Source organism: Papaver somniferum, chromosome 8 (assembly GCF_003573695.1).
Source record: "Papaver somniferum cultivar HN1 chromosome 8, ASM357369v1, whole genome shotgun sequence".
Lineage (NCBI taxonomy): Eukaryota > Viridiplantae > Streptophyta > Magnoliopsida > Ranunculales > Papaveraceae > Papaver > Papaver somniferum.
Genome location: NC_039365.1, coordinates 27,378,496 through 27,406,012, shown reverse-complemented (window position 1 = coordinate 27,406,012; position 27,517 = coordinate 27,378,496). Strand labels below are relative to the sequence as shown.

The window sequence follows — 27,517 nt, the reverse complement described above, 5'->3', positions numbered from 1 at the left end:
TAGGTTTTCCTGCATTTATGCATGCCCGTGAGCATGTTTAGACCATAAACTAATTTTTGGACAAGAAGCTTTCCAATTTTTCGATACTTCTGGACGTTTAGGGTGATGGTCAAACAAGATAAATTTTTTGGACGAGGTACTTTTAAATTTTCCTGCATTTATGCATGCATGTGAGCATGTCTAGACTATAAAATAATTTTTTGGACAAGAAGCTTTCGAAATTTTCGATACTTATGGACGTCCAGGGTGATGGTCAACACAAGATCAAATTTTTGGACGAGGTACTTTTAAGTTTCCTGCATTTATGCATGCCCGTGAGCATGTCTAGACTATAAAATAATTTTTTGACAAGAAACTTTCGATACTTCTGGACGTATTGGGTGATGGCCAAACAAGATCAAATTTTTGGACGAGGTACTTTTAAGTTTTCCTGCATTTATGCATGCCTGTGAGCATGTGTAGACTATAAACTAATTTTTGGACAAGAAGCTTTCAAATTTTTCGATACTTATGGACGTCTAGGGTGATGTTCAAACAAGATCTAATTTTTGGACGAGGTACTTTTAAGTTTTCCTGCATTTATGCATGCCCTTGAGGATGTCTAGCCATAAACTATTTTTTGGACAAGAAGCTTTCGATTTTTTCGATACTTATGGACGTCTAGGGTGATGTTTAAACAAGATCTAATTTTTGGACGAGGTACTTTTTAAGTTTTCCTGCATTTATGCATGCCCATGAGCATGTCTAGACCATAAACTAACTTTTGGACAAAAAGCTTTTGAGTTTTTCGATACTTCTGGACGTCTATGGTGATGGTTAAACAAGATCAAATTTTTGGACGAGGTACTTTTAAGTTTTCATGCATTTATACATGCCCGTGAGCATGTATAGACTATAAACTAATTTTTGGACAAGAAACTTGGAAACTAAATAATCTACAAGGCAGTTGTAAGGAGGTTTGGTGGAAGGTGAGTTATGTTATGACATTTGTATGGAATCGAAGGGTTTTTGGAGGCAGATTTATGGAGGTTGAGGAAGCATATCAAGCAGACAATTGTCGCGTGGCTTTCAGATATGGATGTTTTTAGATTTATTTCTATAAATCAAGTTTTTTTTCATTGAGATACATCCATTCATATGTAATTCATGATGTGTTATTCGTAGGCTTATACTCTTTTCATTTTATTTTTTCTTTAATTTAATCTTCCTCTTCAAAAAAGCAAACAAAAATTACCTAAGATTTACCCGGTAATTGATTTGCCATTTTTCTTTCTCTTTTCTTCGCACGGCATTTCATTAGCCATATGGTGAAAACTTTCATACTCTCTTTCGAACGAACGAGTAGCCCTTATAGTCTGAGGCCCCAAAAATAAAGCACTCACGAGTCGCTGAGTTCCCAAAAATTAAAACTCTACCACTATTCGCTCCCCATCCCCTCCTTTTTGTCCAGTGATAAGAAAGAAAGAAGAAAGAGTTAAGAAACCCTAAAACTCTTCTTATCTTCTGCCTGCTGCGAGACAGACTGTGCTAACTCATGGCTCAGTTACGTGCTATTTCATCTTCTTCCTCTACGAATTTCGTCTTCAATGGGGCTAACAAACCAGGTACCAAATAAAAAAAATCAGCTTTTTCTTCAATTGAAAAGCTTAGCATTTTTCTGAAACCAATTAAGACATTTTTGTTTCTTGGATTTAATTAGATTTTTGTTTTCTTAACTGATTACAGAATCAGCTTTAGGTCGTAATCAAATATGCTACTCGAACAAGTTTTCATCAGTGTCAAGTGGGTTTAACGGGAATGCCCTAGTTCACAACAATCTTAACCTCACTCGAGCTTCCAATAACAAAGGTATTCATTCACTGTAGCTTGATTTTAGCTGGTCAGTATTTTTTGTTTTTTTTTTTCAGTGTTAAAATTCAAGGATTCTGTTCATATCTGATTAACATTGGGGCAATGTAGGTGTATTAGTAGTAGCCACTTTGAGAAAACCGCCGCCCTTTGGGCAAGCTTTTGAAAATTCAGCTTAAGGGGGTCTTTTGAATATGATTTTGATTCTTTTTGTTTTGGTATCCCCTTCATGCAGTTATTCAGGCGGTTGCAGCGAGTGAAAAAGTTTCTGTGTCTCCAAAGACTGGTGGTGGTCTGCGTGGAAAGTTGAATAAAGTGGTTTTAGCTTATAGCGGTGGTTTGGATACCTCAGTTATTGTCCCGTGGCTAAGGTAATTTTGTTGAGTGATTTACGGCTGCATTTTGTTGTATGAAGTGTATCTGTTGTATATGAATGTCGTGGTTCCTTTGGCAAAGGTGTTCGGGGATATGGATTGTAGGTTCAGTTGTTTCTGGTTTCTATTGTCGTTTTGGATATTTCTCATAGTTCTTATTTTTCTATCAATCCCCATTGCAGGGAGAATTATGGTTGCGAAGTTGTTTGCTTCACTGCCGATGTTGGACAAGTATGTTATGAGAATAAATGTAACTCTTAGGTTATTATGTTATGCTCAAGTTCAGTATAAATATTAGTTTTATTGTGATTCTTACAGTGATACCATACATGAACTTGTTATAAAGAGCAACAACTTTCTTTCTGTTGGTTATTTTTCGTTACTTACTTCTGGTCCTTAATTGTCGCAGGGTATCAAGGAGTTGGATGGATTGGAAGCAAAAGCTAAAGCAAGTGGAGCTTGCCAGTTAGTTGTCAAGGATTTACAGGAAGAGTTTGTCAAAGATTACATTTTTCCTTGCTTGCGAGCTGGTGCCATCTACGAAAGGAAGTATTTGCTGGGAACTTCTATGGCGCGCCCTGTTATTGCCAAGGTTCGTCTTGTATTCTGCGCTTTTTTTACTATAAATCCAGATCCTCAATAAGGTTCATACATAAAGTTCTTCTTTGAAGTGATTCCGAATCTATTTAAGCCCCTTGGGTGAATCTGTGTCATCTGCTTTTCTAGTGGTTGGTTATCTTACACTATCAAGGTGGCACCTATTTTGGCCCCTTTTCCATGAATTTTACTTTAGTTAGTTAACATCATGAGAAACTTATCCGTTCATACTAGGATGCTCTTTCCAGTGGTTGACTGGGTGGTTCGGTAAATTTTTTGACAATCTTTGTGATGCTTTATTTTTTGATTCCATTCATACAATCATATGTATTTTAATGTGGAACACCTAAAGTAAGTTTTCAATACATCTACTTTGTAGGCCATGGTTGATGTCGCTAAAGAAGTTGGAGCTGATGCTGTTTCACATGGGTGCACAGGGAAGGGAAATGATCAGGTATGTCTAGCACATGACATTTTTGGAATACTCTCTATATTCTCATGTTCTTCTTTGTCTTACCTTGCAACTTTATCCCGCAGGTCCGGTTTGAACTCACCTTTTTTGCCCTGAATCCCGAACTCAACGTTGTAGCTCCATGGAGAGAGTGGGAAATTACAGGACGCGAAGATGCTATCGAGTATGCTAAGAAACACAATATACCTATTCCAGTGACCAAAAAATCTATCTACAGCAGAGACCGGAACCTGTGGCACCTTAGTCATGAGGTATACTTTCTTTTTAAGTGAATTATTTCATTTACACCTAGGACTACTACTGGGGTATTAATCCGATTTTCTCCCGCTTGCGTCGGATGGAACAACATGCTCCACTTTTTGTGAGGCTTCCTTTGACCTCTCACATGGATGATTTGTTTGTTCTATAAACTCGTTGAATTTTCTTATTTGCCGCTCTAGTAGACACCTCCCTGGCTTGAAATTGTGTCCAAATGAAGAAAACCTCATCCGTCCTGTTATCTGAACTTCAATCTTTTCTTTGATCTGTGTCATAAAAGGGAGATATTCTGGAAGATCCAGCGAATGAACCAACGAAGGATATGTACATGATGTCAGTTGACCCTGAAGATGCACCCGACCAGCCTGAGTAAGCTATCATTGCTTGTCCGTGTGTCCTAATTTGTTCTTCAGTATCACCATAGGCTAGTCTTTTCTCTTTTCTTTCCCAGTTATAATCATGTGATATGGTTTGCACTTCTTATGCATTTCAGATACGTTGAAATTGGAATAGTTTCCGGAATCCCCGTCTCAGTAAATGGGAAAGAGCTCTCTCCAGCATCACTCCTCTCACAGCTCAATGAAACTGGTGGGAGACATGGAATAGGCCGAATCGATATGGTTGAGAACCGTCTCGTGGGAATGAAAAGCCGTGGTGTATATGAGACGCCTGGTGGAACCATCCTCTTCTCTGCTGTTAGAGAGCTAGAATCTTTAACACTTGACCGTGAGACAATTCAGGTGAAAGATCAACTTGCCTTAAAATATGCAGAGCTAGTTTACGCAGGAAGGTGGTTCGATCCACTCCGCGAATCAATGGATGAATTTATGAAGAAAATTACAGAGACCACAACAGGATCTGTGACTCTAAAACTATACAAAGGATCAGTCACTGTAACAGGCAGAACAAGCCCATACAGCTTGTACAGGCAAGATATATCATCATTCGAGAGCGGACAGATTTATGATCAGGCTGATGCTGCTGGGTTTATTAAGCTCTATGGCCTTCCAATGAGAGTTCGAGCTATGCTTGAGAAGGGTATCTGAATGTGTTTCTCCTGATTGTTTTTTTGTTGTACTAGGAAATTGAACTTCAATGTAAGACTTGGATTAGATGAGCTTAATAACATTAGAGAAAAATAGAAATCTTTGCGAAAGAAACCTGTTTTGAGGCATTCGGATATGTTTTGAGGCATACGTTCGGCTGAAAGTTGAGTATGCCTCGGTCTGCCTCAAAATAGGTTTCTTGCGGAATATGTCTAAATCTCTGCAAGTGTTCCTGCAGACACCAACTCATAGTGCCCAGACAGAGGGCTGTAAAGTTTACTGCAAACCCAATTAGCACACAAAATTGGGATTTTTATAGGGTCCGGACTGTTGGAAAATATTGGGTTTCACAAAGGATGAATGAATCAGAGAAGAAAGTGTTGCACTCCAAAACTTTCAAGGCTTGTATAAATTTCTTTTAGACAAATATTTCTACCCTCCCAATAACAATTGGCGATTACAACAGGTATGCGAAATATTGCCTTCAGGATACAATGAAAGCCCTGCAACGAAAACTGAATTCAAGGTTTGTACCCCTTGATTCAATCAAGAACACACAAAGAGATTTCTGATTTCTGATGATGCTTTTTGAAACAGAGAAAACAGATTGATTTTTCTTATATCTTAAACGAAACTGGGAGAAGCTATTTATAAAGGGTTTTGCACCTGTTGGGAATAGGTTTTTTATTCGCCAACAGGTTTCTATTCACGAAACGTCAGGTTCCTTCATCAACAGACATTAATGGTGTCTTTTGGATTCGAAATTTTCGAACAGGCTTTTATCGGCCAAATAAAACCGTCAGTTCAAAAAGTTCTTCCGGGGGCGTTGCCCCCTTGAAACCCCCACCAGGGGCGGTCTCCCCTGGACCCCCACGACCTGACCTGTCAGGTCGACCACAGCCTGGGGGGCGATGCCCCCCAGGACCCCCCTTTGGTTAGCGGCGTTGAAAATATTCCAACACGGACTCCGGATGAATCTTTTGAACAAATTTCAGAATCAGCTGAAAACAACAATAGATATACATACTAAGACGGGATCAATCATCAAAAGACCACTCAACTCGAAGCATCTAAAAAAAAACCACAGATTTGATTATATATTTTTGATGTTTGAAATACACTGTATTCAACGGGAACTTTTAAAATACACTGTATCTGTATTCAGGAACTATTAAAATACACTGTATCTGTATTCAATCAGCCACTCGAGCAGAGGGGTCAATTCTCCATCATCCGGAAGCTGTGAAGCCTGTGTCTTTATAGCTTCAACGTCGAAATTCCAACCGCTGAACCCTTTTTTGTATCGTCCTATATCTCTCGTTTCCACTTCTGCCAATTTCTTCTGTATAATCATGTCTTGTTTTATCTTTGATTCTTTAGTGGAATCCCCCAGACTAGGTAGCTCCTTCAGCAGTGTACGTGTAAGATACTCACTGGAATGAGCTTTCTTGAAGAAGGGATGCTTTAACAACTCTTGTGCTGAAGAACGCTCGTGAGCTTTTTTCTTCAAGCACGACTCAATGAGTTTCCTAAAAGACTTCGAGAACTTCTTGTCCCTTTCGCAATCGAGACCAGGCGGTGCATCGTGTATAATCTTCATAATAATCTTCATCGCAGGAAATTTAGAGTACGGGGCATGCCCATGAGCAAGTTCCAATGCTGTTATACCAAAAGACCAGATGTCAGCTTTAAAGTCGTATCCCTTTTGTTGCTCCAGAACCTCAGGTGCCATCCAGCATGGTGTACCCGTAAAAGTATTTCTTCCATGCAGCCTACTTCCTGCATCAAAAAGGCTTGCAGAAGCACCAAAATCACAAAGCTTTATTGCACCGCGTGAATCCATTTAAATATTGCCTGCTTTGACATCTCGATGTATGTCACCGTGCTGGTGTACGTTCACTAATCCTTTCAAAACTTCACGTAAAATCGTAGCGACCACAGCCTCTTCGAATCCATCTGGAAAAGCTGTCTTCATGATATGCAGACATGAACCAGCAGCCATGAATGGCATAACAACCCACAGATAATGATCTGTAACAAACGAACAGTGCGCCTTCAAGAGATTTGGCTGATCCATCAGTGTCATGGTCTGTGCTTCATGAGCGATTTTACACAATTCTCTGTTCTCCTTTTCCAAATCCAACACTTTGATTGCAACAGTTTCTTGTGTCGGAATACAAATTGCACGATAAATTGTTGCAGTAGCTCCACTACCTATTTCTTCAAACAGATTATAATGCTCGGCTACTAAAGGGTATTTCTGCTGCTTTTCCATCTTGCTTTCTTGTGTTTTTCTCAGACTTGTTCTCTTTCGTTTTCTTCAGAGATCTCTTTTCTTGACAGATCTCTCTGAAAACTTATGAGTAGCTAATATTATTCTCTATACGGAACCCTGACACAATATATTTATAAGAAACTATGCCGCCTTATAAAAACTTACTTAGACCCGGTCTCTAATTTCATTGGCTAGCTTGGCCTATACAGCAGTTATACGGCAGAATCCTATTCCACCTTCTATTCTGAAAAGGAGTCCTAAGAAAAACTAGAAAACTAAACAAGGAAATATCATGCTTCCTTCCCAAGTTCCCCCTACGAATGGAATTCCTTTCTAAAACCATCTTCCACGGAAAACAAATGTTCAGAATCTCTATTCGAACCAATTTTGGAGCTCAGCACCTCATGACCTTCTCTTTACTTTCGGATTTGTTGAAAGTGAAAGTACAAGCACAACAGACATACATTACTAGTCTAGGTTGTAAACCTTGTCAGGTTACTGTCATACCATCTTGTGCATGAATGCATGATCAGGATTACTGTTTCCCAGCAAATCCATTTCCGGGTTAAGAATTTGCGCACTGAAATGTCAGTTGTGATTCTAACATGTGATTTTATTTTTTTTGATAAGTGATCACTTCCCATGAGTATGGCTTCATGATACTTAGGTAGGTGATCGTATTTACACAAAGCTCAACAACATATATAGAAGCTGTTATCTCTTTATTTTTTCGAGATTTATTTAAATGTCTAAAAACCATAATTTATTTACATGACTCTTACATATATGTAAGCTTAATTAGCAGTCCTTGATTTCATCATCATATGGAGCAGCTTTATTCATTTTCTACCCTAAGCTACTACACTATACTATCTTGACTTCATCATACTCTGAATAAGCCTGGGACTTGAGACTGAGCTTGAGGTGTGAAGTGGTGAATGAAGTTTTGATTGGTATTCATAGTACGAGGTAAAGAAGTTTTTAGTTTTTGACACATTGCAGATGGTTGGTGATAAAGATTCTATCTTCAGGTAATTTGCATGTTTGCATGCATTTGATTAGCCACGTATGAATCAGATTCTCTCGTGCTTGTCTTAATTGTAACAAGAAGTTTTTGAGCTTTATGGAAGAGACAAACTAAACGGCGCACCTAACACGCCATCTGAAGCAAAAAAAATCACTTGCTAGCTATTCAGTTAGCGGTTAAAATGGTTCAATAATGTTATGCGCTCTCTAGTGGAGTGATAAAATCTGTTGATTCTCTAACAACTGTTGGTTAAACTTCAACATAGAAGTCACTAACAAGCTGGTTAGAACAAGATTAGGAAATTGATGTAATCCTAAGGGAAATAGAAGTCATCTAGTTCTAAGAAAAGGAAAGACATGTAATAAGGTAATAGGACTAGGAAAAGGAATTCATAGTTCTATATATATATATGATCACCAAAGTTGTGGTTGATCATATGAGCAAGATAAGAGCTTGTGTTTAGTTTTGAGAGATTTTCTAAACATCAATAAAGAGAGTTTTCTTTATATAAGCTAAGTTTCATCTTGCAGTTGCCATTAATTGGTGTCAGAGCTTGTTTCTGAGCCATGGAAAACGAAACCGCCATTGTGGGTGCAAAACAGTTCACGCCACCATCAATACAAGTTCCAATCCTCAACGCCACAAACTACACATTATGGGCCATGAGAATGAAGGTACTGATGAAAATCTACAAAGTTTGGGAAACAATTGATCCTGGTACATTGGACCCAGACAAAAACAATGTTGTCATTGGATTACTCTTTCATGCAATACCAGAATGTCTTGTTCTACAAGTTGGTGAACAGGAAACTTCAAAGAAAATTTGGGATGCAATAAAGGCACGTAATCTCGGAGCTGATCGAGTTAAAGAAGCCTGTCTGCAAACCTTAATGTCTGAATTTGAAAGAGTGAAGATGAAAGACACAGATACTATTGATAGCTTTGCGGGAAAGCTATCAGAGTTAGCCTCAAAAGCTGCGTCACTTGGACAATCCATTGATGAAGATAAACTGGTAAAGAAGTTTCTCAATAGTTTACCAAGATCCAAGTATATTCATATCATAGCTTCTCTCGAACAAGTCTTAGATTTAAAGAAGACTAGCTATGAAGATATAATTGGAAGATTGAAAGCATATGAAGAAAGAATCCTTGATGAAGAAAACAATGGAGAAACTCAAGGAAAACTCTTGTACACAAACTCTTACCAACAAAACTCTGCGACAAGAGGAAGAGGTCGTGGAAGAGGTGGTAGAGGAAACAGAGGTCGATGAAGGGGAGGAAGGTTTAACTCACAAGATAGAACAACAAGTCAGAATGATCAAAACCAAGGGAAAGAAAAGAAGGATAGATCAAACATTATTTGTTACAGATGTGATAAACCATGACACTTCTCCTCTGTATGCCCTGAAAGAATACAAAAGATGGAAGAAGCAAACAAGAATGAAACAAGGGAAGCAGATACAGCTCTTTTCATGCACAAAGTTATATTCTTAAACGAATGGAAACTAATACCAAAGAACTACGAATCAAAGGATGGAGAAGAAGGAATCTGGTATTTAGATAATGGAGCCAGCAATCACATGAATGGTAAGAGACACTACTTTTCTGAACTCAATGAGAAAATCAAAGGACAAGTGAAGTTTGGGGATGGATCTTCTGTAGAAATTGGAGGGAAATGATCAATTCTATTTCAGAGCAAGACCGGAGAACAGAAGCTTGTCACAAACATCTACTTCATCCCAAACTTACAAAGCAACATTCTAAGTTTAGGACAAGCTACAGAAGTTGGATGTGATGTTAGAATGCGACAAGATTATTTAACAGTTCATGACCCAAGTGGAAGACTTTTAGTTAGAATCTCACGCTCACAGAATAGACTCTACAAGATAAGTCTCATGATTGGAAGGTCATTGTGTCTGAATATGAGACTGGAAGATCAGACATGGAAGTGGCATGCAAGATTAGGACACATAAGTTTCAGAACCTTAAAAAATATGTCTCAGAACAAGATGGTTCGAGGGATACCACAACAAAACGGAGTGGTGGAGAGGAGAAACAGGACTCTAATGGAGATGACAAGAAGTTCTTTAAAGGCTATGCAGATACCTGATTATCTATGGGGAGATGCTGTACGACAGTCCACATACCTAATAAACAGGATACCTACGAAAGCTCTGAAAGACATGACTCCATATGAAAGTTTGCGAAAGAGAAAACCAAACATAGATCATTTAAGAGTGTTTGGTTGCATAGCATACGCAAAAGTTGATTCTGCAACTCTTAAGAAACTGGATGATCGATCTCAGACTCTTGTGAATCTAGGAATTGATCCTGGATCCAAAGCTTACAGATTATTCAATCCAACAACGAAAAGAGTGATAGTGAGTCGAGATGTGGTATTCGATGAAAAAGCAAACTGGAACTGGAAAGAAACTAACGATGGACCAAGTAGGGATCCAGGAATGTTTCACATGAGATGGGGTCAAGTAATTGATGAAGGCGAAGGACCCATAATCATCAATACCAATGGAAACAATGATGTTAATCAAGAAGAAGAAGAGAATAATGAAACCACTGAGAATAACGAAGAAGTAGAAGAAGAAGAAGAAGAAGAAGAAGAAGAAGAAGAAGGAGAAGAAGAAGAGATCGATGAAATAACTCAACCCATTCCACTGCGAAAATCAACAAGACAGATACAAAAGCCACAGTATCTGGAGGATTATGTTCTTCAAGTTGCAGAAGAATGTGAGATTATGCTACTTTCTGTTAATGATGAACCAAGGAATTTTCAGGAAGCAAAGGTCTCGACTAAATGGACACAAGCATGTAGAGAAGAAATTATTTCAATCAACAGAAACAAGACTTGGTTTCTAGTTGATAAGCCAGGTGGGGTAAAAGTGATTGGTCTTAAGTGGATCTTCAAAATAAAACGGAATGATGATGGTACTGTCAACAAATATAAGGCAAGACTTGTAGCTAAGGGATACGTTCAAGAATCAAGCATAGACTTTGATGAAGTTTTCGCACCAGTTGCTAGACTAGAGACAATTCGTCTCTTAATAGCAGAAGCAGCATCAAACTCATGGGAAATTCACCACTTAGACGTTAAGACAGCATTCTTGCATGGCGAACTAAGTGAAGATGTGTATGTTGAACAACCAGAAGGTTTCGAAGTAAAAGGACAAGAACATAGAGTTTACAAGTTGTCAAAAGCTCTCTATGGTCTAAGACAAGCCCCTCGAGCCTGGAATACAAATTTAGATCAAATCTTAAGAGAAATCAGATTTGTTAAGTGCTCTAAAGAAACATCAGTATACAAAAGAGAAGAAAAGGGAACGCTTCTTGTGATTGCAGTCTATGTAGATGATCTATTTTTGACTGGCAACTCCCTTAAGGTGATCAATGAGTTCAAGAGAGAAATGTCATCAAAGTTTGAGATGTCAGACCTCGAAAAACTCACTTATTACCTTGGCATAGAAGTCCATCAAGGAGTAGATGGGCTTCAGATTAAACAAGAAGCTTATGCAAGGAGAATTCTGAAAGAAGCATGACTTGAAACTTGTAATCCAACTAAGATACCAATTGAGTTTGGACTTAAAGTTTCAAAGGCACAAGAAGAAGCTGAGATTAATCCAACGAGTTATAGAAGAAATGTTGGATGCCTTAGATACTTGCTACACACAAGACCAGACTTGGCTTTCTCTGTAGGAGTAGCAAGCCGTTATATGCAGAGTCCACACAAGTCTCATGGTGATGTAATAAAGCAGATATTGAGATATCTAAGAGGAACAATCAGCTATGGATTGAAGTATGGTCGAGCAGGATCAAAAGGAATTGTTGGGTATAGTGACAACAGTCATAATATTGACCAAGATGATGGAAAAAGTACAACTGGTCATATATTTTATCTAGGAGAAGCACCTATTACATGGTGTTCACAGAAGCAAGACACTGTAGCCCTCTCATCCTGTGAAGCTGAGTTTATGGCTGCAACAGAAGCAGCTAAACAATCAATATGGCTTCAAGAACTGTTGGGTGAAATCAAAGGAAGAGAACCTGAAAAAGTTCTCATCAAGATTGATAATAAGTCTGCAATTGCACTCACTAAAAATCCAGTGTTTCATGGGAAGACGAAACACATTCACAAAAGGTATCATTTCATACGAGAATGTATCGATAAGGAGATCATCAACGTTGAACACATACCAGGAACTGAGCAGAAAGCAGATATATTGACAAAGGCATTAGCTCGGATCAAGTTTGAAGAAATGAGACAATTGATCGGAGTACAAGATATGTCACGGGTAAGGTTGAAGCTTAACGGGGAGAATGTTGGTTAAACTTCAACATAGAAGTCATTAACAAGCTGGTTAGGACAAGATTAGGAAATTGATGTAATCATAAGGGAATTAGAAGTCATCTAGCTCTAAGAAAATGAAAGACATGTAATAAGGTAATATAACTAGGAAAAGGAATTCATAGTTCTATATATATATGATCACCAAAGTTGTGGTTGATCATATGAGCAAGATAAGAGCTTGTGTTTAGTTTTGAGAGATTTTCTAAACATCAATAAAGAGAGTTGTCTTTATATAAGCTAATTTTCATCTTGCAGTTGCCATTAATTGATTGGTATCAGAGCAAGGTGAGAGGAAGGGAGAGGAGAAGGAGATAAAGAAGAAGATAAAGAATTTTCATAAGTTTTCCGGTGATAGAGAATTGTTTTTCATCAAAAGAGAAGTAGTGTGCGAAGTTGTGATGAGATTAAAACTGGAGTCTGTCAAAACTGCGTTGGTGTTTGTCTTCATCAGGGTTCGAGAAGTTGTCAAGACAAGACAGAGATTGCTGTCGTTTTTGTGGCTTGTCCACAACATCATTGAGATTGTTAGAAGGAAGATGTTGTCTTGAAAGCAAGGATATTTTTCTGTGGTTTGTTGCTTATCAAAATTTGTTCGTGTGAGTTTTTTCATGCGCTGTCGAAGAAAATAAAGAAGATAAGAGTGTTGCTGGGTTTAAGGTGTTGCTCGATCCTACAACAACAACCGTGGGCAACTTGAGCCTACCATTGGTTTTCTGTCTACAGTTTTTATAATCAAAAGAAGTAAATTCAGTAACACTTGTATTTTCTGAAGCACGTATTTACCTCATGGGAGCAGTATATAATTCCTACAACTCCAGGTTCTTTTAAAATGCAACTACCCAAGCAAAGGCATTGTTCCGAAATTTAGAATGGCCAGAAACTTGTTGGAGGAATGTGTTGTAGCTGCTTCTGGCAAACTGTTGAAAGAGGTAAGAGGATGTTTCGAGTCATCCATATTAACTACTGTAGTATCCCAACAAAACAAAAATAACCCTACAAAAACAATGTCAGGCTCAGTATGCTGGTAGGAAAACAAATGAATGGTAGGCAATCAGATACTGAAACTTACCCGCCAATACAAGCTGAAAGCTGTAACAATTTTAAGTAAGAGAAATTAGTAAATTACACATTCCTTCACAAATCCCTCTCTAGTCGATAACTATCGTTTATCCTAAAACCAATGTTGTTCAAGGATCTGCCTAAATAACAGAAGAACAGGTTTTTTTTTCCATGGCCACTACTCCCGAAGATTATAGCCATCAGCAAAGCATGTTTTGGCCTGGTAACTTTTTGGGGTCATTAAAAGTAGACTCAGCCTGCCATTAGGATATGGATCCGACCGGCTTATGACTCTTTGAATCCCAACAGGTGAACAAATTTCAGAATCAAAAGAAAACAACAAAATATCGATTGATTTTGTAAACAACAAAAGACCACTCGATCAACTCAAAGCATCTAAACAAACAACAAAAACTTTTTTATTATATACTTGTGGTATGTGTTTGAACAATTCAACAAGAACTACTAATCAAACTAGGAAGTAAGCGTTCAACTTCTTCTTCACCATCCGGAAGCTGTGAAGCCTGTGTCTTTATAGCTTCGACGTCGAAATTCCAACCACTCATCCTGTATCGTGGTAATTCTCCCCTTTCCACTTCTGCCAGTTTCTTCTGTATAACCACGTCTTCTTTTATCTTTAATTCCTTAGCGGAATCCCCCAGACTAGGTAGTTCCTTCAGCAGTGTACGTGTAAGATACTCACTGGACCGAGCTTTCTTAAAAAAGGGATGCTTTAATAATTTCTGTGCTGAAGGACGCTCGTGTGGTTGTTTCTGCAAGCACACCTCGATCATTTTTCGGAAAGACTTTGAGAACTTCTTGTCCCTTTCGCTATGATCAAGACTAGGAGGTGCATCTCGTATAATATTCATAAGAATCTTCATCGGGGGAAATCCAGAGTACGGGGCATGCCCATGAGCAAGTTCCATCGCTGTTATACCAAAAGACCAGATGTCAGCCTTAAAGTCGTATTCTTCTTCCTGCATAACCTCAGGTGCCATCCAGCAGAAAGTTCCCGTAAAAGTGTTTCTTCCGTGTAGCCTCTTCCCCTCATCAAAAAGGCTTGCAGAAGCACCGAAATCACAAAGCTTTATTGCACCGCGTGAATCCATTAAAATATTGCCTGCCTTCACATCTCGATGTATGTCCCCGTGTTGGTGTATGTTCACTAATCCTTTCAAAACTTCACGTAAAATTGTAGCGATCACAGCCTCTTGGAATCCATCTGGAAAAGATGACTTCATGATATGCTGACATGAACCAGCAGCCATGAATGGCATAACAACCCACAGATAGTGATCTGTAACGAACGAACAGTGCGCCTTTAAAAGATTTGGCTGATCCATCAAAGTCATGGTCTGTGCTTCATGAGCGATTTTACAGAATTCACTTTTTTCCTTTTCGAAATCCAACACTTTGATTGCAACAGTTTCCTGTGTTGGAATACAAACTGCACGATAAATTGTTGCAGTAGCTCCGCTACCTATTTCTTCAAACAGATAATAATGCTCGGCTCCTAAAGGGTATTTCTGCTGCTTTTCCATCTTGCTTTCAAGAGTTCTTCTCAGACTTCTTCTCTTTCGTTTTCTTCAAAGATCTCTTTTCTTGACAGATCTCTCTGAAAACTTAAGAGTAGCTAGTGTTATTCTCTATACGGAACCCTGACACAATATATTTATAAGAAACTATGCCGCCTTATAAAAACTTACTTAGACCCGGTCTCTAATTTCATTGGCTAGCTTGGCCTATACAGCAGTTATACGGCGGCCGAATCCTATTTCCAACATTAGGCCTTCTATTCTGAAAAGGAGTGGAGTTATTATTCCTAAGTAAATCTAGAAACAAGGAAATATCATGCTTCCTTCCCAAGTTCCCCCTACCAATGGAACTTCCTCCAGAGATTTTTTTTCTTTTCAGAATGTCTATTCTGTAGTTCAGCTGCAGCTTCAGCATATATTACTTCTGCTTTCGGATTTGTTGAAAGTAAAAGTAGAAGCACAACAAATGCATGCATACATTACAAGAAGCAAGGTTTCAAACCTTGTCAGGTGACATTGGTTACTGCCATACCATCTTGTGCATGATCAAGGGTAAAATTATGGAGATTATGAGGAGTCTACGGACAATTGCAAATGCTTAGTTTATGTCGGAGAGACATAGGAAGATGGGAGAAATATGATCTAGAAAATTGTAATTTTATTTCTTTTGCACTCAACTAGTTGTAACATACTACTGCATTAGATATGTAGCAGCTTTTATTAATACTCCAAGCTAGCTAACCAAACTAGTACTACTACTATTATTATTATCTAGTCTAGAAGCGAAACACGTACGACATCTTAATTACTCACTGTCTCAGACTTGAGTGCAAGTCTAACCTGCGACCTGAGTCCTGGAGTAAGTATCAAGGTTTCTTCTCTTCTGTTATTCTTCAACCTGTTAGCTTCTTCCCTTGAGATTTGATAAGCATTCATTAGCACATCTGCAGGCATTGCTCTTAAAGCAGAAGTCTTTCCAACTAGTGGGCTCATCATTGCATTGTCGTTAGTCTTGAAAGCTACCCATTCAAATCCTTCATTTCCAGCTTGTTTCACCACTGCAAAGTTTTGAGGAACAACCAAAATTTGTCCTTGATTGAGTTGTCCATTGAAAACTTGGCGACCAGCGTTGCCTACAACCTGAACTCTAGCATTTCCTCTTGTAACGTAAATCACACTGTGGGCGTTCAAGTGCCAGTGTGGGGCCACTAGTGCATTCTGGTAAAGAACACCTCTCTCAGCACTCATTTGGATGAAGTTAAGGATGGGTAACTTTTGGCTGTTAAGGCTAGTGATTCTTCCACCCTTTTCAGAGTAAATATCGGCCCGAGTTGGGTTGGCTATGTTTTGCTTCAGTCTCATGCTACAGATAGTCTCTTCTAGTCCATTAGTTACTGGATATTGCTCTTCACTCTCCTCTTCTTCTCCCCTCTGTGGCCTAATCACTTGAAGTCCTTCTTGAACGAAAACTATGTTTCCTCTCTGGTCATTTTGTCCTTGTAGTTTTCTAGCTGTCTCAGTACTGACACCAAAAGCCTCTGCCAAAGTCTCAACGTTGAATCCGCTGAAAATGTTGTTTGTTGGGATCTCTTGCTGCCCTCTAAGTTGCTGTTGCTGCTGTTGTTGTTGTTGGTACGCCGTCCCAGTCTGTGATTGCTGGCTTCCGGCCAGTTGGAATTTCTGTATGCATTCAACAAGCACAAATCGAGTTAGTGATTATTATAGTGTCGCTATCAACTACTAGTCTGTGATCAGTAATAGATTTTCGTACCCTGAGGTTACGGTCGAGCTGGTTAGCATTATTACTGGTGTCGTGAACAACAACCATGACAAGCGGGGTTTCACCCTCATTGTAGCACCAGTGTGCTACACCTGTTGGCAAAGCCACGATGTCTCCTTGTTGGATCTGGCGAATCTTTTGATGCTGGTCTCTGGATCTCGGTTGCTGACCTCTTTCTCTCAATCGCTGAGATTGCTGTATTGAGTGGAATGTTTCAGGGCATCCAGGAATGAGTGCTCCAGTCATTCCCCTACCTGGATGGACATGTAGAAAATTAAATTTCCGTGTTACCGATATTTGAAGTGGAGTGACAATAAGCTTATAAATGGTAATTACAATAATATGAAGAATATAAGCTTGTGCATATTAAAAAAGGACATGCCTTGTACTATGTACATCAGTCTTGGTGCATTGGCAAAAGAAGGTAAAAGAAGTCCTCTAGGCTGGATTATGTGTCGAGTAGCAGATACACCGGCGCAGTCAAATTGTTCATTTGTCTGATCCCAGAACTCAGTTACACCTGCCTCTGATTCAAATCGCCTATTAGGTTCTTGAGCATTTAGGCTCTGGATTTGACATTGGCTTTGACCTGCTTGGTATCGACGTTGTGGCTGTCGTTGCTGCTGCTGGCTTTGCCATCCTCCTCCTTGTTGCTCTATCTGAGCTACACAACCATGCAAGAGAAGGATGCAAAGACCAAGAGAAAACAAATAGGACTTTGTCGCCATACTGAATTAACTCTTTTGAGATTTTTTAGATTCAGATTGAGGTGTGAAATGGTGAATGAGTTTGGATTGGTATTTATAGGAGAACAGGAGGTTTTTAGTGTTTGACACATTGCAGATGGTTGGTGAAAAAGATGCCATCTTCAGGCAATTTTCATGTTTGCATGGATTTGCTCAATCACGAATACATTGTGATGCAGAAATAAAAGAATCGGATTCTCTTTGTGAGTGCTTGCATTGAGTGACAGGATTTTAAACTTTTTGGAATGGACAAATTAAGCAGGGTGCGCATTGCATGGACAGATCAAACTGTGTGCCCCAAGCTTGACTGTTATGATTATCAAAATTCCAATGGAAGATTTCCTATCGAATTTAAGAAACTAATAGGAACGTACAGCTAGTGTTGAAAGTGGTAGAAAAACTGAGTGTAACTCTCCCTTGCAAAATGTTCCAGTCTTGCAAAGAAACATAAAAGACTTGAAAAATGACCTCTAAAAGACGAGCACTTTCTATTATTGTGAATCTCTCTAAAAAGATAAACCTTAGGTCTTTGATTTGACTAATTCAGTTATTGTGTTCACCACAATAACCATTTAACATCAGCAAACCTGTAGAAATATTCGAGGACAGTATGCAACCACAAAGTTACAGTGTCAAAAAAGATTAAGAACAAGTAATCTCATGTTAGTAGAGCGCTACAAGAGAGTAGTGGATAAGTGAAAACTCTGCTTGTTAAAATGTCTTTTACAGTGTAATACAATCCACCTTCCCGCAGTAAATTACTCGTGTGAGGGATCATCTTCAGTAAATTTGCTCAACTCTGATGATTAGCAACAAACTAATTTTACCAGACCCAACAGAGTCCTATTTACAGTATACCAAAAAAACACAATTTTACATGAGGCCTCCGAGCCGAGTTCAGCTGAGAAATTGCTTTTCCTGTTACATGTTGTTTCCAGATTTTGCCTTCGACTCAGCAGCGACAATAAACCAAATAAATCCACATCAATTCGGTGATCCATTTGATTGTATCAGATATATCAGCAGCATCAAAATTGAAGATAAAAACAAGCTATTAGTGTCTTTGTATCACGGAAGTCCTCTACTCCTCTCCTGTAAATAACAAACCAAAATTTTAGTTTTCATGATGACCCGGTAATAAAACTGTGAGAAACTTAAACAAGAGGCTATACATGATTAAGCGGAACACACTATCACACTGCTATCCTTAATGTGAAAGATGTAAACGCTCCAGTGCACATATATAAACATGACGACTTACTGGTTGATGAGTTTGCTGTCGGACTTTCGGGCTGTTTGGCTTTGCAAGTATATCCAAAGCATGTGTTACTTCGATTGAAGTTGTACGACCAGCCAGTATATGCTGTAACAATTAAAGATTGAAAATCATGCGAGTGAGCAAAAGAGAAGTAAATTGGTTGAATCACTTTATGGTAATTAGAGTTAGAAATCACACCTCATTCTGTGTGCTTTCTGCAGGAAACCAGTGCATGAGAACACCCAGATGCATCAGAGCAGGTATCAACTTGAACATGAGAGGAGTGGTTACCTGTAAAGATATACCCAGTAGAACAATGTCAAAAAAATAATTCATCTCCAACTAATTTGATTCCCAGCAGAAAAGAAGCTCACCAGACTGAAAGCTGTTGTTCCCAGGAGAAGAAGATACATTTTTCCCTGAAATGGAAAATGGTATTCAATTATTACGCGTAGTTTGCATAAAATAAATAGACAATTACCAGGGCTATAAGTAGTTTATTCACTTCAAAATAAATGGATAGAGCAAGAGGGAGAGAGAACCTCAACAAGGTGAATATTAGAGGCACGACTTAAAAGAACAAAGGCAAATTCTCCAATTTGCGCGAGAAGCACACCCACCTTTGGAACACATTGAAAAGTTAGATACAAAGTAAAGAGTAACATGTAGAAACAAAGAAACCACTTTGAACAAGTTCTACTACACTTACAAGCATTGATGTCTTGATATTGTATCCAAATGCTTTAGTCACCATCGTGACCACAGTGGTCTTAATGACTACAACCAGAATCACGGACGCAAGTAAAATATCAACATGGTTCCACAAGAAGTGGACATTTATGAGCATTCCAATACTAGCAAGGAAAAGAGCGGCAAACAAATTGCGAATTGGTTCCACCTGCATTATATGAAAGCGACAATTAGAAACTATGTCATTTCATCAAGTAAAAACAGCTTTTGAAGGAACACATTCATTTAGATGGTTAAGAATTGTGTGTATAGGTCCACGCATATCTTGTGTCCACAGCATGCATTGGCTTCATACCCATGCTTGAAAGCCATCCAAGGATATTACTTTTAACTCATAAAGACATGGCCGCATCCATGCTTCCACCACAACCCTCAGTGCGTATGCACATAAACACTACCTCTACTTGAAATATGCAACAAGCTAAAGTGAACCTTCTGAAGATACACACTAAATCAATATTTTCACATAACCAGTGCTCATAACATGTAAATTGTAACAAACTGTGATAGCCTACGTATGTATTTATTTACAAACACAGAAGGAAAGAAAATAGAAGGGGTTCATTTAGTTTAACAGAGGACTGCCAGTGTATGAATTGACAAACATACAATTAGAATAATACAGCCTATCAGGAAAAAAGTGACTACCTGGTCTAAAGTGTGTTGGGCAAAGTCAGTGGTAGATATCATAACGCCAGCTACAAATGATCCCAACTCAAGACTCAGCCCCAGTTTATCACTACACTGAAAAAGTGCATCCCAGAGTAAAGCATTAGGATCTGTTACTAAAAAAGATAATTATTAGAGAAACCGTTACGTGCTGGGACTCACCCAAGCTGACAATAGGCAGAAAGCCACAGCAGCAAGCTGATAGAGTTCATTTGTCTGCATACCAACATATAATTCAGCTGGTTATTAACTTAAGAGACAGTATCAGATCAGATATTATACACAATATGATCAACGGATATCTATAAACCTTCAACTATAAAGTCAGCAATCTCTCTATAAAGCTCCTCAGTAATAATTAGAGCAGGACACTTAAAAAACGTTACTTCTTAGCTTTATTTAAGCAAAAAAGGCAATCATGCAGATATAATGAGGTTTACTTTTTTTAAAACTTTGTTGAGCCGAGTGGCCACTAAGACATAACATCCTCAAACAGTAACTTTTGGCAGGAGCAGCATGTTGCTTAGTTTTCTTCTACATGGTTTTTGCTAGAAACTAAACCCAACAAAATCATGTAGATACCTTTATTAGCTTGTCAAAAAATTTATTGACAACAATGGCAATGTAAAATAAAATCTTCAGAACAAATTTTATTACTCATAAGCTTATTTATCTCAGCCGTATAGAAAAACTTAACCCAAAAAAAGAAAAAGAGAAGAAAAGGAGAAAAAAAGTAGGTTGAACATTAATGACACACACGGACAGGTGATTACTTACTTGCGATGATAATTGTACCATTAGCTTCAAGAAGCGAGGAACAAAGGACCAGGACAATATAGACGCAACAGCTAGGAAGATGGACAAAAGAAGTAACCTGCACAAGATAGTAGTCGCAAAGCAAGAAAAAGTCAGAAGCTAATACGAAAGATAGAAATAAGAAATGGTGTATCTGGAAACTTCGATTTCAATACTAGGTTGTTATAATTAAGAGAATACATTTAAACAGAATCACAATCATATCTGTAGAACAAACTGAACTTACAGCTTTGCCATGGACATTATTCCTTGAAAAATGCCACTATTACCACCCAAAACTGGAAGTAGGGCGAAGAGTAAGCCAACTGCACAATCCTGCAATTACGGAGACAGGAAAATACTGATATATTCGTCATAACAAAAGCTCGATATAATGTGCCATCGAGATGTATATATATATACTACTCAAGAAAGATCTCCCATTACCTGAAAAATTAGTGTTCCAATAGTTACTTGACCATGAAGAGCGTTGTTATTGTTCTTATCAACCAAAAACTTCAGAACCTGGAAGAAGAAAAGGAGGCTGATCAGATGCAACAATGGAGACGAAAATGAAAAAGAAGAAAGAAAATAAACAAATTGAAGATAAAGAAAGCATTACCACTGCAGTTGATGACATTGATAAGAAGGCACCGACAAACACACCCTCTGATAATTGTGCACCACACACCTGAACCAGAAGCAATACATAATTTTAAATAAGTTGTATATACAAGAATAATAAATTACAGCGAATATTCAACAGCTATAACATAAACTAAAAGCATAACTCTATAGAAGCAAATTTTACCAGGGCAATTGTGCTGCATAAGAACATAAATATGATTACTTGGAGTAGCCCTCCTAGAACAGCAACAGGCCCAACAACTTTTAACTGCATCAGTGAATGCAGATTAGGATAACTTCTACACAAAGAGCAAGATATTCAATGAAAATATCCCTACCAATGTCAAAATCATCGCCAGTTTACCTACCTTTGTCAAGGAGAACTCAAGGCCTAATGCAAAAAGAAGAAAGACAACACCAAACTGAGCAACAGTTTCAACCTGAAGAAGGATGGAAAAATGCTATATTAATAGTCTAAGAGTGGAAAAGGTAACAAAAAACAAAATTACTAATATGAGGAAATACGGCCAGGTGCTTGTTAAAAAAATAAACACCGAGAGACTAAAACTGATAGCTTCTTATAAGAAACCCTAACGAAATGCCATAGTTGACAGCATACCTGGACCAGTTCACTGATAAAACTCAAACCTCCTGGTCCAATTAGAGATCCCGCAAGCAGATAACCGACGATAACCTAGCATGCAAATGCATCAAGAGAATGAAAACCTCATGTGGAAATCATACTAAAGACTGAGTCTGGAATTCTATGTTGGATGCTGCCCTTAGACAGCCAGGTATACTCTTTTTCAAGCACACAGTAGTATCCATATTGCATCACACTGTATCTGGGCATCATATAGCGATAAGCCGATAACTAAAAAGAACTTTCCGGACCCAGGAGAAATTATATTTTAAGTGATACTAGTATACGAACCGGTTGTCCCAAACAGGAAAATACAATTCCACCAATTGTAGCAGAAACAATTACAACCACCAAGTCTGAAATCAACCTGCATGAACCCATTTTGATAAGTCACAGATAAATGGTGGTTATGGAAAGAAGAAATACAACGGCAAAGGAAATAAACCTTAGATCAACTTGAAGAACTGGATACTTCGATTTCTTGTTGGACATCACGAAAACATTATCCTACAACCGGGAAGCAAAGACAGGAAGTCAGAAGGAATATACATTTGCGAGGATCAATTTACAGTAACAACCTTCCAGTTCCCTGTTAACAAACCTTTTTATCAATTAAGGTCGTCATGTCATCAGAATTTTCATTTTCCAACGAAAAAACATCTTGAAACTGGAAAGATCTAGTGGCACTGCATGATAAACATTATTGATTTAAGTTATAACCCACCAGAATGGAGGTTCTACAAAAACTTGCACACTGATTAAAAACCAAGTTCCCTTTAAGAAAAAAGAAACTAGATAACGATAAATCTATTTCAGAAGAGTTTATTCATACTTCTTCTCTTGAGTATCATTTTTCTTGGGCTTGTCATGGGTAATCTTTGCTACAGTCTCCAACACAGCCTGTAGAGAGAGTGAAAAAATGATCAACCACATATACAAAACTAAAAAAAGAAAAGAACAAGAGAACAGTAGAAGGCAAGTAGGATCCACAACTTCATTGTGTTCATGTCAGAAGTTCAATATTGGTATGCAAATGTTTACTTCCCAGCCTTATAAGCTAAAAAAGAGCTATATGTTACACTGCATGATACAAGCCTCACCATCGATACAAGCCTTTTTACAGTAAAACAAAATTTATGATGACAGTCAAAGAAAGCATCAAAAGACCAGCGAACACAAAAGGTGGGTGTACCGAATAAGAATAAGGAGCCAAGGAGGTTCTAAGCAATATCTAGAACTCCCAATATAAAGATAATAAATTTTTATACTGTCATTGATGATTCTCTTCAAACAGAGTATGGCGAGATACTGCCATGAAAGATACGACTATCATGGTATATGGGTGACGCAATTAAAGTCCTAAGAGCAAACACAACCTTGACCATATAAAAGAGTAACCAGTCGCTTCATCTCGTTTAGTTAAACTTAAAACACTTAGACACGTCTGGGGTCGATGGCAATATCGAACAAATTTGCTCTGTGAGAAACAGCTGCTCTCAGGACTCAAAAAGGAATGTTGTACCTAGTTTAAAAAAATGTCACACCTACTTGTTGATCTGCTACACTGTTGTTGAAGCTGTTTGCATCAGGTTCTGAAACAAAGAGATAGAAGAGAAATGTTAAATCATACAAAAGAGATACAGCATGTTTTATAAATGAGGAGAATATGGTATACACATTTCTATATGTCTTAGTAAGACAAATAACAAGCAAAAAACATTCATCCATCAAGAAAGGAAAACTGCGTGTGACAGACAAGAAATGGATAAAATTAACTAAATTTGTTCCTAATCATCAAAGATGACATTGTGAAAACAAGTAATCCAAAAAATGCATAGAGTAATCCAAGGCATGCATACTCAATCCATCCTAAGCTTTCAACTTCTATCAGACTACTGAGAGCACTCATATATGTCCTGCATTTTGTTCGCCCCACTCTCGGACCAAGTTGACCCGTCACTACTCAGGTTTTAACTTTCCTTGTTACATGCGTCTTATTGACAAGTTTGACAAATATAGGTGTGCACTCCTCTTCATACTTCATAAAACCTACATTTACCTTGGCCAGACCAAACGGAAAATATGCTGGCTATGCTATACGTGCCCAAACCCTTGAAATAGATATTCCTTCATAAACACCAGGTAATATTCACTTCCCTCAACTTCTCTAACACATTACTTTCGTCGCGAACAATTAGATGCTAATTAAAATTATTCATACAGACAACGTGTACCTAAAAGCTAGGAGATAAGACACATCAGAAGATTGAGGAAGCAGATATGACTCAGGAAAGGTTTAAATGAATGCTTTTAATCAAAAATCTCAACCAGACTAAGTTGTCCAACAAATAAAGTGTGACGATTGCAGGTCAGGAAGGAAGTGAAGGTTGCTGAGGCCATAATGAAGACAATAATTAAGTTAACATTATGAATGTGACGGAACAGGATCAACCATATATTTTGGCATGCAAGCAAGATTACTCAGCAATGTTTGGAGATAATATTGAGCAAACAAGATGTACTAGATAGAACTGGAAGTTTCATAATATCCTGAAGAAACTAGGTTACAGCAACTAAGAGACTGCAAGCAAAATGTGCTGTTCTAATGTGTTTGGTGTTACAGCAACTAAGAGACTAAGGTAATCAGCACAATGAGCATAAGTAGATGTCTACGTTCTATGAGGTATTAAGACCATGATAATCGGTGATTCTTGAAAGTATTGAACCAAGAAGGTTTCTCTTTAAGTTAGACTTCATGTTAGCAATTCAATATCCGCTGTATAAAGCACACACAAAAACGACCACAAGGCACTAAAATATCCGACACCATGAGTCATGTACATTGTAAAAGTCGTCAAAACCAATGCTCAGTATCACCAAACACATGCCTTTCTAATTTCCAGCATCAAAAAACTAATATCATCTGAACAAAATTAATTCCTGAAACCCTAATTTAGTCTAATCAGAACGAATCAATTTCCCCAAATGAAGTCATACATTATACAAAAATAACAAAAAATAACCACATTGAATCCCCAAAAAACGAAGAAAAAAAAAAAAAAAAACGTAACAAACTAACCTTCAGGTTGATCACTATCAGAAAACTCTTTATCAAGAACATTATTAAAGATCTTAGCAATACTTCCTTCATCAGAATTAGGTGGTGAAGCAGTCATTGATAAATTCCCATAAAATCTTTCTCTTGTTTCTTTATCCGTTCTTCCATTAACATATATACAAAATGTTATCAATATAATCACACCTATCATCATTCTCATATTTGATTTCCCCATTAGAAAAAAGATCTCAAATCAAGTTCACAAACCCTAGGATTCCGAAAACTTTCTGATCTATCAAAATTGAAGATGTATCTCTTTTGATTCGATCGAATGAATTCACGAATCAAAACAAATTTCTTCTCCTCTCCCTCCTAGATCTCGTTTTGTTTATTTTTTTGAATCTTTTTAATTTGTAAGTTTTCTCAGAAAACACAGCGAAATAGTTATTAGGTTTAAGGCGGGATCGTACATGTAAATTATGTAATACTTGTATATATTTCTGGTGTATCGTTTATACTTTATCTTTTGTTAGATTTATACACGTGTTCATCTCAGGGCCTACTGGGGTACGTTTCGAGAATCGAAGGGCTGATCATCATGGTGTGTACTAGCTATATGTTTGTGCTTCACAGTGGAATATAACTAGTTGAGGTTAGTACGTGTTTGTCGTTAGGTGGTACTTGAAAATCAAGTGGTTTGGGATTAGGATCCAGGAGGAATCTTGGATATATCTGAAATATTTGGGAATTCTGTTGGAATATAGTTGACCGGATGATTGTGCCAGGAAGTCTCGACCAATTCTACATCGGCCAGAGCAGTGACGGAACACGACATTGTCCGTGGGATGGGTTTGAACCTTTTCTTAGGCCTCGCACACATACTACTATCGTCTATCGCCTAACTCAAAAGAAATTTGTTTTGAGATATAATGAATTTTTTTTGAGGCATACTAAATAATGCCAAAATAGGATCACTAAATAAAAAACAACATCACCTCTTATCCACCCTTTTTGATAATGACATAACTACCCTTACATAATTAGTGTTAATGATTATGATTAGATTTGATTAGTTAGGAATTTTAAGAATTGATTAAAAATAAAATTATTAGTGGTGAATAGTAGATAAATCAAATTTATGTGAGAGAGTTGGGATTTTTGAGAGGAAGAAGAAGAAGAAGTGAAAAAAAAACTTGTTTTGAATTTTGAGATTGTAGAGATTAGAAGTGACCAAAATGGGTGATTCAAAACAGAGGTAGAATTCTATACGAGGTTTAATTTCTTTTATAAGTTGAATATGTCAAAAAAATGAATTTTTAAAACCCATATCTACTGACCAGATGAACAGTTCGGCTGATAAGTTGTCAGCCGAACTTCACTCTGAAACTGACAAATTTAGGTTCGGCTGATTTGAACAAAATTTAGCAAAGTCGCATTAGCCGAACATAGTGTTTCTCTAGATCATACACTAGGTTCGGCTCAAAATTGATACTCCAAGATCAGCCGAACTGATCTTCTGAAAACCCTAATTTCATCTTTGAAATCATATTCTATCGATCAAACAAAATAAAATCAATCAAAAACAAGATAGGTTTGTTACACATACATTCTAAAATACATCTAAGAGCAATTGAGATTTGGATTTCGCACTCCAATATCGCTCACTTCGATTCGTGTTTGCTTTGTTTGATCAATTTCTTGATTGAATTGGAGTCCAAGATGTTTGAGTTTAAAGTTTATTTTGATTTTTGATTTTAGGTTTTTGAGGATAAGGGTGCTCTAGTAATTTAAATTGTTTAAGGATATATAGGTAATTGCACTACCTTTAGACACCCCTTATAAAACCACCCTATATGGTATAATGAATGAGTATGTCTCACGAAAATTGAGTATGCCTCAAAACAGGTTTCCCTCAGAATAGGCTATGGAAAAAATGAATTTTTGTCTTGTTGGAGTTGGCTTAAGCTAGCCCTTGTGTAGTTCCGCCCCCGAGCCAGAGTCAGATTGAGAAATCCAATAGAGTAAGTAAAAGTTCCATTTTTTTCTGAAATTGAAAAGAATACAAATGTTGTAAGAAAAAGGAGCATACCATGTTGAAGGCGTGCTTTTATAATTATTGGTAAGTACTTTAATTACTACCTCCAATGCATCACTTACCATATGTCAAATGCCAGTGTAGGGCAATTACTAGAGCTAATCATAGCATAGAGTGAAATGTTTGTTGGTGTGGAAATCTCGTGAAGTGAACGTAAATAACCCATGGATCACTTGAATAATCTATATGCATAATAACATCATGCCTTTACGGGAACTAGATTTTCAACTAGGTTTTCCTTT

The 27,517-nt window shown here is 37.8% G+C and overlaps 4 protein-coding genes and 1 pseudogene across 4 annotated transcripts; 1 reads left to right on the top strand and 4 right to left on the bottom strand.

Annotated features, from left to right (window-relative positions):
* Positions 1–1,394: 1,394 nt before the first annotated feature.
* Positions 1,395–4,694, top strand: LOC113304656 (argininosuccinate synthase, chloroplastic-like). Its single transcript, XM_026553797.1, has 9 exons — positions 1,395–1,604; positions 1,726–1,848; positions 2,084–2,219; positions 2,405–2,453; positions 2,632–2,814; positions 3,199–3,273; positions 3,357–3,542; positions 3,830–3,918; positions 4,043–4,694. The coding sequence occupies exons 1-9, from the start codon at positions 1,535–1,537 to the stop codon at positions 4,593–4,595; spliced, it is 1,464 nt and encodes a 487-aa protein (XP_026409582.1). The 5' UTR covers positions 1,395–1,534; the 3' UTR covers positions 4,596–4,694.
* A 1,072-nt stretch (positions 4,695–5,766) lies between these two features.
* Positions 5,767–6,870, bottom strand: LOC113305311 (annotated as a pseudogene).
* Positions 6,871–13,768: 6,898 nt separating this feature from the next.
* Positions 13,769–14,866, bottom strand: LOC113301950 (serine/threonine-protein kinase fray2-like). Its single transcript, XM_026550781.1, has one exon. It carries the CDS (start codon positions 14,858–14,860, stop codon positions 13,769–13,771), a length of 1,092 nt encoding a protein of 363 aa, XP_026406566.1. The 5' UTR covers positions 14,861–14,866.
* Positions 14,867–15,655: 789 nt separating this feature from the next.
* LOC113305310 (11S globulin subunit beta-like) lies at positions 15,656–17,362 on the bottom strand. Its single transcript, XM_026554373.1, has 3 exons — positions 17,017–17,362; positions 16,626–16,888; positions 15,656–16,534 (listed from the first exon to the last, which is right to left on the bottom strand). Exons 1-3 carry the CDS (start codon positions 17,360–17,362, stop codon positions 15,656–15,658), a joined length of 1,488 nt encoding a protein of 495 aa, XP_026410158.1.
* Positions 17,363–18,010: 648 nt separating this feature from the next.
* LOC113304654 (K(+) efflux antiporter 5-like) lies at positions 18,011–25,611 on the bottom strand. Its single transcript, XM_026553795.1, has 21 exons — positions 25,202–25,611; positions 23,671–23,714; positions 22,955–23,022; positions 22,724–22,808; positions 22,568–22,629; positions 22,414–22,489; positions 22,099–22,173; positions 21,848–21,919; positions 21,664–21,747; positions 21,475–21,543; positions 21,300–21,377; positions 21,100–21,188; positions 20,835–20,931; positions 20,220–20,273; positions 20,037–20,132; positions 19,348–19,536; positions 19,181–19,258; positions 19,013–19,057; positions 18,837–18,929; positions 18,642–18,743; positions 18,011–18,472 (listed from the first exon to the last, which is right to left on the bottom strand). Exons 1-21 carry the CDS (start codon positions 25,413–25,415, stop codon positions 18,449–18,451), a joined length of 1,794 nt encoding a protein of 597 aa, XP_026409580.1. The 5' UTR covers positions 25,416–25,611; the 3' UTR covers positions 18,011–18,448.
* Positions 25,612–27,517: the final 1,906 nt, after the last annotated feature.

Excerpts from the sequence above, each read along its gene's own strand:
- LOC113304656 (XM_026553797.1), top strand. The coding sequence starts at position 1,535 with ATGGCTCAGTTACGTGCTATTTCATCTTCTTCCTCTACGAATTTCGTC. Across the intron at positions 1,605-1,725 it reads CAATGGGGCTAACAAACCAG|AATCAGCTTTAGGTCGTAAT; the intron begins GTACCAAATAAA and ends AACTGATTACAG. Across the intron at positions 2,220-2,404 it reads GTTATTGTCCCGTGGCTAAG|GGAGAATTATGGTTGCGAAG; the intron begins GTAATTTTGTTG and ends TCCCCATTGCAG.
- LOC113301950 (XM_026550781.1), bottom strand. The coding sequence starts at position 14,860 with ATGGAAAAGCAGCAGAAATACCCTTTAGGAGCCGAGCATTATTATCTG.
- LOC113304654 (XM_026553795.1), bottom strand. The coding sequence starts at position 25,415 with ATGGGGAAATCAAATATGAGAATGATGATAGGTGTGATTATATTGATA. Across the intron at positions 22,630-22,723 it reads CGACCTTAATTGATAAAAAG|GATAATGTTTTCGTGATGTC; the intron begins GTTTGTTAACAG and ends TCCCGGTTGTAG. Across the intron at positions 22,490-22,567 it reads GTTCTTCAAGTTGATCTAAG|GTTGATTTCAGACTTGGTGG; the intron begins GTTTATTTCCTT and ends GGGTTCATGCAG.
- LOC113305310 (XM_026554373.1), bottom strand. The coding sequence starts at position 17,362 with ATGGCGACAAAGTCCTATTTGTTTTCTCTTGGTCTTTGCATCCTTCTC. Across the intron at positions 16,889-17,016 it reads ACTGATGTACATAGTACAAG|GTAGGGGAATGACTGGAGCA; the intron begins GCATGTCCTTTT and ends ATGTCCATCCAG. Across the intron at positions 16,535-16,625 it reads AGCTCGACCGTAACCTCAGG|AAATTCCAACTGGCCGGAAG; the intron begins GTACGAAAATCT and ends GAATGCATACAG.